Here is a 13,223-nt window from a genome sequence, read left to right as displayed (position 1 = left end):
TCCAACACCTCTAAACGCTGTCATTTCTTTCAGTTTAGTTTGTACTTGTGTTTTGTTTTGTGCAGGTGAGCTGAGAGACCAAGTGGGGACAGCCAGACCCACGGAGCCACGTGGCGATGGGGACCAGTGTCACGATGGGCAGCAAAAAGAAAATGAGGAGAGGTACTATAAGAAGTGAGAGGAAGGCTCGTCTGTAAGCCAGAGGGACTCCTCCGCACGAGCACCTAACTTCATGACTCCCTCCCCGAGATGCCAGAGACCTGGTGATGTGGGACCAGCCTCAGCCACCCCGGCCTTGGTAGCAGCCCCTGGCCGGTGGCTGCCGAGTACTGTGGGCACCGAGGTCTGCTTTCTCCACGGCCGCTTCCCCCCTGTCTCCAAGCCATGAGGAGAAGGGAGAGGCGAGCGAAGCTGCCCAAGAAGCACTAGCCCACGTCTTCCCAGCCCCTGTCCCGCTCCCCGCTTCCAGCAGACCAGGAGCCCCTTCTCCTCACCGCCCTTCCAGATGGCAGGTCGCCGGTGGGCCGCGACGTCAGCCCTCTGCGTCTGCGTGGCAGCTGTCTCGCTCCTGCACAGCGGTGGGGTGCGGGCAGACTGCTGGCTCATTGAGGGGGACAAGGGCTTCGTCTGGTTGGCCATCTGCAGCCAAAACCAGCCCCCCTACGAGTCCATCCCCCAGCAGATCAACAGCACCATCGTGGACTTGCGGCTGAACGACAACAAGATCAAGAGCGTGCAGTACGCCTCGCTCAGCCGCTTCGGCAACCTGACATACCTCAACCTGACGAAGAACGAGATCTCCTACATCGAGGATGGTGCCTTTTCAGGACAGTTCAACCTCCAGGTGCTGCAGCTGGGTTACAACCGCCTGAGGAACCTCACCGAGGGCATCCTCCGGGGCCTGGGGAAGCTGGAGTACCTCTATCTCCAGGCCAACCTCATCGAGTCCGTCACCCCCAATGCCTTCTGGGAGTGCCCCAACATAGTGAACATTGACCTGTCCATGAACAGGATCCAAAGACTCGACAGCAACACTTTTAGGGGCCTAAACAAGCTCTCTGTCTGTGAACTCTACAGTAACCCCTTCTACTGCTCCTGCGAGCTCCTCGGCTTCCTGCAATGGCTGGAGGCCTTCACCAACATGACACGCACGTACGACCGGATGCAGTGCGACTCCCCACCCGACTACACGGGCTACTACTTGTTAGGCCAAGGCCGGACTGGCTACCGCAATGCTCTGAGCATGCTCTCTTCCCTTTGCACCGGTGGCTCCTACACTGTGATCCCTCGTTTTATCCCTCCCAGGTACCAGGTGACCACGGCGCCCTCCGAAAGCCCCTGCTCTGAGGAGGACTGCTCCTCCGGTGATGGCACGACCCCGCAGTTTTCCCTCTTCACGCCCATCGGTGAGACGGAGGTGCGCCCCAACATCCAGGTGAAGCACCTCAACCACAACTCGGCCGTCCTCACCGTGCAGATCCCCTACCCCTTCAGCAAGATGTACATCCTCTCCCAGTTCGAAAACGGCTTCTCCTCCATGATCACCAAGCTCAGGAAGAAGGAGGAGAACATCACCGTGAGCAACCTAGTAGCACAAAGAGATTACACCTACTGTGTAGTCTCCGTCCACCAATACTCCAAGTACAACCACACCTGTGTCACCATCACACCCACCAGACCCAGCCGCAAGGAGCCGGTGCCCACCCCTTCCACTGCCACTCATTATATCATGACAATCCTGGGCTGTCTCTTTGGCATGGTGATTGTCCTGGGCGTTGTGTATTACTGTCTCCGGAAGAGGCGCCAGCAGGAGGAGAAGCACAAAAAGGCTGCCGGCAGCATGAAGAAGACCATCATTGAGCTGAAATATGGGCCAGAAATGGAGACCACCAGCATCACCCAGCTGTCCCAGGGACAGATGCTGGGCGGGGAGACGGTGACCCGCATCCCCTACCTGCCTTCTGCTGGCGAGATCGAGCAGTACAAGCTGATTGACAGCAGCGAGACCCCTAAGGCCACCAAGGGCAACTACATGGAGGTGAGGACAGGCGAGCAGCCAGAGAGGCGAGACTGCGAGCTGTCCCTGCCACCGGACACCCAGAGCTCTGTGGCCGAGATCTCCACCATTGCCAAGGAGGTGGACAAGGTGAACCAGATCATCAACAACTGCATCGATGCCTTGAAATCTGAGTCCACCTCCTTCCAAGGGGTGAAATCGGGGGCAGTCTCCACAGTGGAGCCTCAGCTGGTGCTCTTATCAGAGCAGATCCCCAGCAAGCATGGATTCCTCTCCCCTGTCTACAAGGAAAGCTACAACCACCCTCTCCAGCGGCACCACAGCATGGAGGCGGCCCCCAAGCGCTCCAGCACCTCTTCCAGCGGCTCCATACGGAGCCCCAGGTCCTACCGCTCGGAGGGATCGGGCCACAAATCCGAAGCCAAATACATCGAGAAGACGTCCCCCACCACCGACACCATCCTCACTGTGACACCAGCTGCGGCCATCCTGCGGGCAGAGGCGGAGAAGATCCGTCAGTACAGCGAACACCGGCACTCGTACCCTGGCTCGCACCAAGGGGAGCAGCACGACAGCATGGCGGGGCGAAAGCCTTCCATCCTGGAGCCTCTGACTCGTCCTCGCCCCAGAGACCTGGCCTATTCCCAGCTCTCGCCTCAGTATCACAACCTGAGCTACACCTCCAGCCCGGAGTACACCTGCAAACCATCGCACAGCATCTGGGAGCGCTTCAAACTCAACCGCAAGCGGCACAAAGACGAAGAGGAGTATATGGCAGCCGGCCATGCCCTACGCAAAAAGGTCCAGTTTGCCAAAGACGAGGATCTTCACGACATCTTAGACTACTGGAAGGGCGTCTCTGCCCAGCAAAAGTCCTGAGTCCTCACACAACCCGTGACTTAACACACTAACTGGACCAAAAGAAATCCGCAGCAGCTATTTTTATTCAGACTGTCTTTGAAACAAAATAAAATTTAAAAAAAATAAATATAAAAAAATAAAAGAGAGAACAAATTATGGAAATCTATAAATATTCTATATAATATATAAAGCGAGATATTGAAACGTCCTCACGTTGGTGAGACGCGCACCAAGTTTGAAGACAAACTTTACAAAACAAACTCTTTCATTTTGATTTTTTTTTAAAAAAAAAAATAAGAAAAAAAAAGAAAAAATGGAATATAAAAAGAAAGTGAAAGAGCGGGCAGAGAGCTGAGGTCTGGCGTTCCCAGTATTGCATTGCATGAGTCCCTATTCCGTGATTTTGTGGATTCTTTGTGAACAGTTTGTGTTCTTTCTTCCTTCCGTTCCAAAATCAACAGCAACAAAAACAGCAACAACAACCAAAAAGAGACCAGGAAGAGATCGACCCTTTGGGCTGTTTTTGCAAACGGAGTCTTCCAGTTTAGACTTTTACCCGGTTGAAGGCCCGTTCTCATTTTCACTCACTGAGAGGTTTTACCACACATTGCATTGTAAACCGAAGTCATTAATTGTACAGAGAAAATTTCTATATTTGCAATGTTTGCTGTATAATGAGAAAGAGAGAGGAGAAAAAAAAGCTATACTACATCTACTAAAAATATATATATATATATCTCTATATTCACCTGTTTGTACCAGGTTTTAATCATGGATTTTAGAGAAAGAGATGGAGCTTGGTTTGAAGGACTGTTTTGTTGGTTGGTTGGTGGGTGGTTGGTTGACATGATATTTTTTTGGAGGGGGTGGGGAGTGTTTGGGTTTTTAAGTGTTTGGGTTTGATTTCTCCCAACAATTGTCCGTGTCTAAGTTCCCATTGCTTCCGTGTTCATGGAGAAAAAAAAGGCACATACCCAGAAAAGCAGAATCCCTCCCCTTATTCCAGGTGGGAGACCATCACCACCAAGAACAGGGAAGGGGATGAGAAGTGAAGGGCTCTTGGTTGAGCAGGTGCCACCAACCAAGAGGATTTCTCCTGCAAATTAGAAGGTATGTCATGTCCCACTAAACAGACATCTCTGGAGAGCAGTGACCCTTGCGGTCAGGGGTGGTTTATCCCCTTATCTTGCAAGATGAGGAGACAGTGATGGTTTAGCGCAGAAGCCCTCTTGCAGCAATCCAGAGAAGAACATCACTGAGAGATGACACTAAACATTTACAGCTTGGCCATATTGAGAGCACAGGCTCTGGCCTGGGGATCCTGGCCCTCACTCCCGGGACTTCCACCACCCCAAGTCCTGCAGTTTCTCTCCTCCGCAGATAACCCCAAATGAAGCTGCAGCCTCAGGCGCTGCCCACAGGCCAGTCCAGCTCCTATTTTCCATGAGTGGCTTTGGAGACAGACACCTTGGGGAGCCCCTGAGCAACCCTTGGGACACCCCGTCTGGGAGGGAAGGAGGTGGTTTTGTGTCCATGTCTGGTGTCCACCCACGCAGCCACATGCCCCTCAACCATTGCTGGCCAATGCACGTCCAAGACTCAACAGCTTTTTGCTCCACCTCTAAAATACTCACCGACGATGGAGTGAGGAGGAGTAGGAGGCTGTGGAGGCAATCCCAGGCCATGCTGGTGGTGAAAGGGCACAATTTTGCCCCAATTAGCTCCAGCTGAGTCACAAGCCTCTGTGTCTCACTAGGGCCACAGTAGGGTTGGGGAGCGGTCTGCTCCCCCATGGGGCGTGTGGGAGCTCAGTGACTGGAGGGGTGTGGCAATGAGCTCCCCAAATGCAGCCCTTTGGGGTCCTGCTGCTTCCCTCGCATCCTGCTCACAAATCTCTTTGGATGGACATCCTTGGTCCTGACAGATGGGCACTAGGGCCCAGAAGCAAACCATATCCCATCCTGTTATTTCACTATTTCAAAGTGATTTTGACAGGTATTCTTGCAAAAGGTTATGTTTGTTCAGAAAAGAGCTGAGCCAGGAAGACACGGAGCAGGCTGGGAAGTGCACAAGTTCATTCCCCATGCTTATTTGTGTAGACAACAAACCATTAGCAGGGTTTCATAATAAAAGGCAGGCAGTTTCCCCAGGAATATATTCTCTCTGCATGAGCAAAGACACATTTCTCTGCCTCCTCCAGGTGCCCCAGATCCTGCCCACAGCATGCAGCTTCCAGTGAGAAGGACCTGGAAAGGGGAGCTGAGGAACACCCCACTCTCATCCCATGACATTATGCTGGCTCCCTCCCCAAATCTCAGCTGTCGCACCTGGATCAAAGCAAACCCTTCAGCTGAACCCACCTTCTCTTACAAACCCTGAGTGCCTCCTGGAGAAACAGGAGTTGGTCAGTGAGGATGGATGGGGGAAATGGTGGTGGGACCTCCCGGCGCTGTTTCATGGTCTCAGGGGGTTCCTCAGCAAGAGGCTGGGACGGTCAAAGGCAGCGGCAGCAGCACTCAGCAGCATGTTCATCTCTTTACCTGGGGCAAGTCATTTTGCTCCTTTCTGCCTCTGTTTCCTCCTCTGCAAAATGCTTCCTTGTGGCACTGAGGGCATAGGCTGGTTGGGGAGGCTTAATTAATTAATTGCTTGTCTCTGAAGTCCGTTAAGCTCCCAGAATAAAAGCCGCTACAGAAATGCAAAGTTGTTAGTGGCACAAAACAGCAGGGGCAGATGAAATCAAAGCCTGATCCTGTTTCCAGACCAGGATTTCACTGGGCATAAACCAACAGAGAATGACATGGGAAATGTGATATGGCAGTGCTGGCCTGTCCAAATGAAATGCTTCCCAGATGCAAACTCCCTGCAATTGGAGAAAAGGAGGGTTAGAAAAGGTCTAGGCCCCTCCATCTCCAAGGGAGGTACCTGCACATGCAGCATCCCATACCCCATAGTTGGTGGGACCTCACCATGGGTCTCAGAGACCTCCAGATGGCTCCTTGGGTGATGAAGTGATGGCCATGCTGCTGAGCACTTTGCAGCATCCTTGCCCTCCCTCCAAGATAGGGCGCAGCCATGGTCCACATCCTTTGGCATGAGATGCCACAAGATAAGCTGACAAGAAAGCCAGGCAAGGAAAGGCAAGAAGTCCCAATGTCCCCACCTCACCTTCCTGGGGTCCCTCTGCACAGGGCCTGGTGATCTCTGCCCACAGCATCCTCCATCCCCCCGAGGCAGCTGCTTTACAAACCCCTCCAAGGGTAGAAGTAGAATTTCACCACCTGTGACATGTTGGGTGCCTTTCATCTTTATTTTGTCTCCTGTTCAACCATCGAAGCTCTCAAGCTGCTTCTGCAAAGAGAAATGAATCCTCCAGCCAGGCTGTTCCTACTGCCCCAAATCTACTGAAAGTAAGAGAGTTTCCCACCAAGCAGAAAGGAGGGGGCACAGGAAAGACGCATCCGAGTGAAGAGGAGGGGAGGCCAGGGGAAAGGTTTCTCCTTCATTTTGCCCCAGCTTAAGGGGCAACGGGGACCAGTGGCCAGGAGCCAGCATAGAAAACCGCTGCCAGGGCTGAGAGCTGGAGGCTCCGGGATCCCACCTCCCACAGAAGCCTGGGCTCTGCCACTGGAGAGCATGAACAAAGGGAAGGGAAGAGTAAGAGAGGGAGAAAGATGAAAGGCAGGGAGAGGCGTGTGGCGCAGAGGCAGGAGAAGGCAGAGGCGGTGGGAGCAGCTGTGCCCAGCACGGGACAGGCGGCAGCCCCTGGAGAGCCCAGCGAAGGCAGCGAGCAAAGCTGCTCTGAGACAGAACTTCTTTTTTTTTAAGAGAGAGCAGTTGTTTCCCTGCGGCGATGAAACAGAGCAAAGGAGCAGAGAGACCTGTTGCTGTTTCTGCCATGCACTGCTCTGAGAAATACTCTCGCTGGCTGAGGTCAGAGGGAGCCGTGGCTGCTCCTGGGAAACGCTCCTGGAGGGCTTTGAAGGCAGCTGCCCGTGGCCACAATGAGCTGCCCCATCACTGGTGTCCCCTCTCCAGGATGCCTCGATGAGCCCCGAAGGAAGGAGCACCCCCGTACCACAGGGTCCCCAGGCTGCCTGCAGGCACAGGGGGTGTGACCTGCACTGCTTGCTGGGTGTGGGACCAGGGCTGCCAGTGCCCCTGGAGCCATCTCTCTTCCAGCCCTGCTGATGCTCATGGGTCAGCCCACGCATGCACATGCCCAGGGCCACCGGAGAGCCAGGGGCAGAGCAGGGACCTGGGCACAAGCTCCAGCAGCCAGGGCAGCTCCCACTGCCTGCACGTTTCCAGCAACCCCAGTTAATCCCCCCTCCAAATGCTCCCCCCTGCCCGCTTCTAGATCAACCCTTCCTTTGGGTTTTGGCGAACTGAGATCCCCGTTGCCCAAGCCCGCCCAAACTCCTCACCATGGTGTACGCAGCGCTGCAGAAACCAGGAGCTGCAACATAAACCCCTCCAGCCACGCATTTTCTGCAGCCTGGCTGCCTGTCGCGCTCCAGAGTGATAAACCACCTCATTTGCAGGAGAGGGGAGTCTGCCGGGGTGGGGGGCGCTGGGGTGGAGGTGTCCCCACCACACAAACCCTGTGGGTGAGGGGGGTCCGGGCAGACCGCAGGCTGCAGAGGGGGGTGTTGTGTTGCGGTGCTGCTGGCCCGGACCCGAAAGCAGCGGATCGATGAGGGTGATGGAAGCCAGCACGCACTGCGTTGGGCTATTTTTAGCGCAGCCGGCAGAGCAGGAATTTGGGAGCCCAAGTCAGAATTTATTTCCATCTGTGAGTGCTCGTCGGGGGGAGATGGAGAACGCGCTGCCCAGGTGCAGCAGATCCCTCCCGGCCTGTCCTGGGACCGGCTCACCTTGGCTTCGGCTCCTCTTCGGTGCACCCCGCGTCCCCCTCCTCCGCAGCGCCCCGTGGGGACAGTGCCACCACCCCGAGGCTTGGAGCGGCGAACAGGTGGCCACACATGGACATGGGACAGAACAGAGGGGATGGGCTTCATGGGGTGAAGGGGTTATTTGGGAAAACTGATCCTGCTTTAAATGTGTGGGGCGTGTGACGAGGTCCATGCCAGGCAGGTGTGGACCTCATTGCTGCCCCAGCCTCCTCCTCCAGCTCCTCCCTCCCCATTTACTCACCACAAGCTTTCCATCACACAGCCCCAAGCTGCTTTTCCTGGGTGTCTGGAGATGAAATTGTTCTGTAGACAGAGATGTAGAGCACATTTCTGTTCCTTCATCTCCAAGCCACTGCTGCCAGCCGATGCCCCGAGGCGCTGAAGCTGCTGGTGGGCATGGCGGGTGGTGCTGGAGAAACCAACCCACAGCTGCTCTTTGGCTCATAGCAGTGATTTTGGCTTCACTTGAATTTACTTACACCCCGCTTTTTCACACCTGCTTTGTGTCATACCCTTTGTTTTACCCCCAGCACCCCCAGAAGGGTGGTAGAGATTTTCCAAGTGCTGTCTTCAGAGTTTTGCTCATTCCCACCTTCCCCCCTCACTATTTAATGAAGGGAAAACATCTGATCCAGAATGAAGCCAGTTTTCTGGACTCAGTTTCCTCTTTGCGAGGGATGAGAAGACAGAGAAGCATCAGGGATGTAGATTTTCACCACATGGGGAGTAGCCAAGCAGGATGCTACTTTTCACTCTAGTCTTGCTGCCCCATCTTTTGGTCCAAACCGGATGTGAACGTGCCCGTTTCCCTCCCTGTGCGACTTCCCTGTCCCTGCAGAGTAACCAAAAGAGCCTGCCAAGTCTCTGAGTTCGCCTGTGTGTGTCTTTAAATAATTCAATGGGAACATCAATGACACGGGGTGCACTGTTGTTCCTGAATGTGCCGACCGCTTCTCACATCCCACCAACATCTGTTTTCTTCAGGCTCAGCTCAGCTGTCTGGAAACAGCCATTTGCTGCTCACCTTTACTTGCCTCACCATTAAAGAGCTCATTAATGTTCTCCATCCTTGCTTTCTTTGGGACTAAAAGATTTCCATTTCTGTCTTTTATCAGCTTTCTCATGTTTTATATCCTGTCCTCTCTCCACCGTGAAATGCCCTTTTCTAATGAGCTCTTCTCTCCTGCTCCGTTTTTTCCATTAAGCTACACAAGCGCTGACCCCCACATTGTCTTGCTCATCTCCTGGGCTCTATTCTGGGTCTCTCATGTTCTTCAGTGTTTTCAGCTGTGAAAGGAAGCAATCAGCACCACATACAACATCCACACCTTCCTCCCACCCCACTCAGGTTCCTTGCAGCTCCCCAGCCCTCTGGTCTGGCTCATCCAGCCACAGGGTCCGGCACTGACAGCCTCCCCATCCTTGCACCGGCCAGCTTGCCCTGATCTGCAGGGCTGTGATGGGATGCTGCAAAGTTTGTGCGTGGTGCCTGCAGCTCATCTCTGCTGGGGCCTTCTTAAATCTTTTCCTCTCTCTCAGCATCGCTTTTACACGGCAGAGCTCTCCTCGGGCATCTCCTGCCCCGCCATCGAGAGCTCCCCAGCCCATCCGAGCACCACGAGGCCTCTCTGGGTACCACGAAAGCTCGTCCGTGGTCTCATAAGTAAACACTGGCACTCTTCATGCCATGCAGCTGAATTAATAAATCTAATTCCACCACATTTGTAGCCAAGACACTAAGCTTCCCATTCCCTGCTGTTGGGACTTACAGCCTGTTTCTCCCAAATATTCCCTTGTGGGATTTGTGTTGCAGTAAGACGGGAGGAGTGGGAGCAGAGCTGCTGTTGGGACTCGCTCCAAGGGGCTGGGAGAGCCAGCAATGCCCTGGCCAAGTGGCCACGGAGCCCATGGGCACGAACCATCTGCCACTGTCACCTGAAACATTCCTGATGTGGTCGCTCAGCTCAGGCTGACAAGGGGTTTGTGTGCACAAAAGCTCTTGTGTTTTGGGCTTTTTTTCAACCCCCCAGCCATCTCAGGTGTTGCAATAAGAGATATTACCTCTCCATACAAACCTTATCTCGATTATATTCTTAGATCATTCTGGCTGTAACAACACTACCACCCACTACAGCGTTCACACACGTACGTTTCTGCCTGGGAAATCCCGGGCAGAAATGTGCATGAGAAATCCTTCAAGCGCTGGGAGCTGACAAGTGCCTGAGCTGCTCCACAGCCTCCTCCAGCCTTGCAGGGTGATCACGGCTCCTAAAAGACAGTCAAATGCAGACACCAGGGTTTGGGGTAAGAGAGACTGGCAGCAGAGGCTGGGGGGAGCAGGGTGAGCTGAGACGTGGGCTGGTTTCTGATCTCCCATCCTGGAGACCAGAGGGTTGCCAGCACCAGCTGTCGGGAGAGTGGGGAAGCAGAGATGGAGGTGTTGGAGCAGAGCTGGGATCTGCTCCTCACCACCTGAGATGGTCGAACCCCTTCTGAGAGAGTCCGGAGGCTCCTCTGGCTGGGGGGATGGAGAAGTCCCTGCCCAGGCTGGCTTTGGAGAACAGCACAGGCAGAAGAGACTGAGGCTGTGAAGGACTCAGGCACCGATCACCGCTCTGGAGCTGTCAGAAGAGCTGAACTCACCCACTGGCTGTGAAATCTGAGCCAGTCCCATTCTTCTGCAAAGCCACAGAGGTACACGGCTGGAGGTTTCCAGGCGAGACAAGGCAGTTTGCCTGGCACCAGGGTACAAACCCTCCTCTGGATAACCGGTCTTCTACCATTTCCCAGAGAAGAAACCAAACCAGCACAAAGCACAGTAAGAAGATGCCATTAAGTCGGAGGAGACAGCTTATCCAGGGAGCTAATTTAGCTGGAAGGAACACAGAAGGTTGCAAGATGTTCCTCTATTAAGAAAGAAAAATAAATATGCAAGAGCAAGAAGGCAGAGGTTGAAGTGCCTGTGGGGAAGTGATGCAGATGCATTTGGTTTTAAGAAGCCAAAGCAGAGATGGGGCAGACGCTGGACCCAGAACAAAGAACATTTCATCCCAGCACTGAGAGGCAATGGTTAGGATGAGCCTTGCAGAGACCTGGAAACCACAGAGGTGAGTGAATTGTAAGCAGCACCGCATTTAAACTGAGCAGAATGCATGAAACCAGATAATGTAATTGGAAGGGTTATTTAAACTGAATATTCAAAGGGAAAAATAAAACATTGCAGGGAAAATAATAATGCTTAGCACTTGTTATGTGCTTAGCATCTTCAAAAGCTGGTCAGCCATTAACTGATTGCTCCTCTGCTCAGTCCAAAGGCCAATAAAAAGGGATGGTTCATTTAGTTATTTCACAGCTGAGCTTCTCAATAAGGCATGAAGAAGAGATTGCTACTCTCCAACATGCTGGTAAATAAACAGTTGGAAGTAGGAAAATACAACATCATCTCAGCACTCGGTCACAGCTTCTTGCTCAGCTCCCGCCTTCTTCACCTACAGCTTGTCCAGAGCAGACCCACCTGGAGCCTGGCTGGGGAGCCTCCCATGGATGAGGCCAGGTCTCCAACAGTTCCAAAACTTGGTGTCTCCAAACTGTCAGCTGCCCCGTGCCAGTGTCTGCATGAGCCTGGATGGGGCATCCATAGGGCGGGAGCGTGGGCGTTTGCCCGTGGGTGGATGGGGTGGGTGATGCGGGCTCAGAGACCCCGACTGCACAGCCCTGTTGCTTTGGCAAGTGCGGAGGCTGGAGAGGACAAACAGCCTTCTGGACGGCAAGAAAGATGGAGGTATCCTGTTTGTTTTGCTTAAAAAGTAAACGGTTCCTTTCGTGTTGGATGAGCAAGTGATTTGGTAAACACTGCAGAGAAAACACGACACAGTTGCACCTCGGTGATTTCCAGCCTGTTTTCTTGGCAGCGGCAGGAGGGGCCGGCAAGCACCTGAGCGGCTGCCCCCCGGCACCCCCGCATTGTCCGGGGGGCACCAAGGGTCTGGGGCTGCTCCTGCTCAGACCCAAAGGGAAACAGCCGGGAAGAGGAAACTCTCACCAGGATGGAGCCATTCAGCCCGGCCCATCTCCAGCCCCAACAAGGGTGAACAATGAACCCATGGAACACCAAGCACCGCCAGAGGCTTCGCTTTGTGCCCCGGGTGCTGGGTCCCTCGCTCCAAACCAGCAGCTGCTGTGGCTGGTGTGTGCTGCCCAAATCCGCCGGACCTGCCAGCACTGCCTGTCACACAGCCCTGGGGCTGAAAACCCTTCTTTCTCATTGCCATCCCCAGCAAGGTCTGCAGCTCTTCCATGAGCTACTGGGGCAGCTCATAGGAGAGGACGATGGTTCACCCAGGACCTGCCCAACCCCAGCAGCAGAGAGGAGCTCCTAGAAGATGCTGGGGAGCTATTTCCCCACCTCACTGTTGGGTGATCCAAGAGGGATCCTGCAGCTTTATAGATGTACAGGTTTTTGCCTCTGAAAACATGTGCTGGGCTAAAATACATCTTCCCCCAGGGCAGACCAGAGTCCGGGGCTGAGCTCAGCTTTGCTGGGACACATCCAGCAGCAGCAGTGCCACCATCAAAAGCCTTTGGTGGAGATGGGTTGAGGGATGTCACGTTCCTCTGGCTTTTTGCCCCAGGCACTGCCTCCTGCTCTCTCAGTTGTGCTCATGGGTTTTGTGTTTTCTTTCTTCAGGTTTTCTTCTTCTTAAGTGAAACGCTCCCCATGTCCAACGCCAGCACAGCCCTGTGGACCCTGTGCTGGGAGGATGAGTTGGGTGAGAGCAGGAGGAGGTGAGCAGGGACTCCTCAAACCAGTGTTAGCACTAAATGCCTTTCCCCCGAGGCGGATTTTGCCTGAGTGAGACGTATGGGTCAGGACCTTGATGATTTACAGTGCGCTCAGCACCCTCCTCATCGTCTGCGGGACCTGGCGAAGACGCTGAGCGCAGAGACAGCAGCAACCTTGTCAGGTCGCTAACACGTGTTTCTGACCGGAGGAAATTTGGGATGTGTGCTAAGGATGCCATGTGAACTTCTGCTAAACGCTGGGTAGCAGATCTATGGAGTGTGCAAGACACTGACCATTTTCCTCTGCCTGTTTTTGGCATAACGAAGCCCAATGGGTGTGTATAAACAAAGCCAGCATCTCTCTCGCTGGACCTCATGCATCATTTATAGCCAGCTTTTCCATGGCACAAGAAACATTTACATATGCCAGCATTAATTCCGAACGCCACTTCAAAGCCATCTCTGTCTAATGAACCCCATGCGCTATGCACAGCAAATTCCACCCGAAAAATAATTAGCAACACACGCCACCACAGCAATACGAGGGGAGCGCAGCCCACCACCTGCTGAAGCAAAACGAATGCCTGATTTATTTATTTTTTCCCACTTTTTAGCGACATTCAGGTGCTGACTCAAAGCTGTGCTCT

At 53.7% G+C, this 13,223-nt stretch overlaps 1 protein-coding gene across 3 annotated transcripts in view; it reads left to right on the top strand.

Moving 5' to 3' along the window:
• The window catches only part of ELFN1 (extracellular leucine rich repeat and fibronectin type III domain containing 1), a 105,343-nt gene extending 101,717 nt beyond the window's left edge, over positions 1–3,626 (top strand). For all 3 annotated transcript variants that reach the window (XM_065851195.2, XM_065851194.2, XM_071815180.1), the window contains one exon: positions 66–3,626. In XM_065851195.2, the coding sequence (XP_065707267.1) occupies positions 506–2,896 (2,391 nt within the window). In that variant the 5' untranslated portion in view covers positions 66–505 and the 3' untranslated portion in view covers positions 2,897–3,626. The remainder of the gene's footprint in view (positions 1–65) is intronic.
• The last annotated feature ends 9,597 nt before the right edge of the window (positions 3,627–13,223 follow it).

This window comes from Patagioenas fasciata, chromosome 15, assembly GCF_037038585.1.
Source record: "Patagioenas fasciata isolate bPatFas1 chromosome 15, bPatFas1.hap1, whole genome shotgun sequence".
In the NCBI taxonomy this organism is placed as follows: domain Eukaryota; kingdom Metazoa; phylum Chordata; class Aves; order Columbiformes; family Columbidae; genus Patagioenas; species Patagioenas fasciata.
This window is presented reverse-complemented; position numbering and strand designations above follow the sequence as displayed.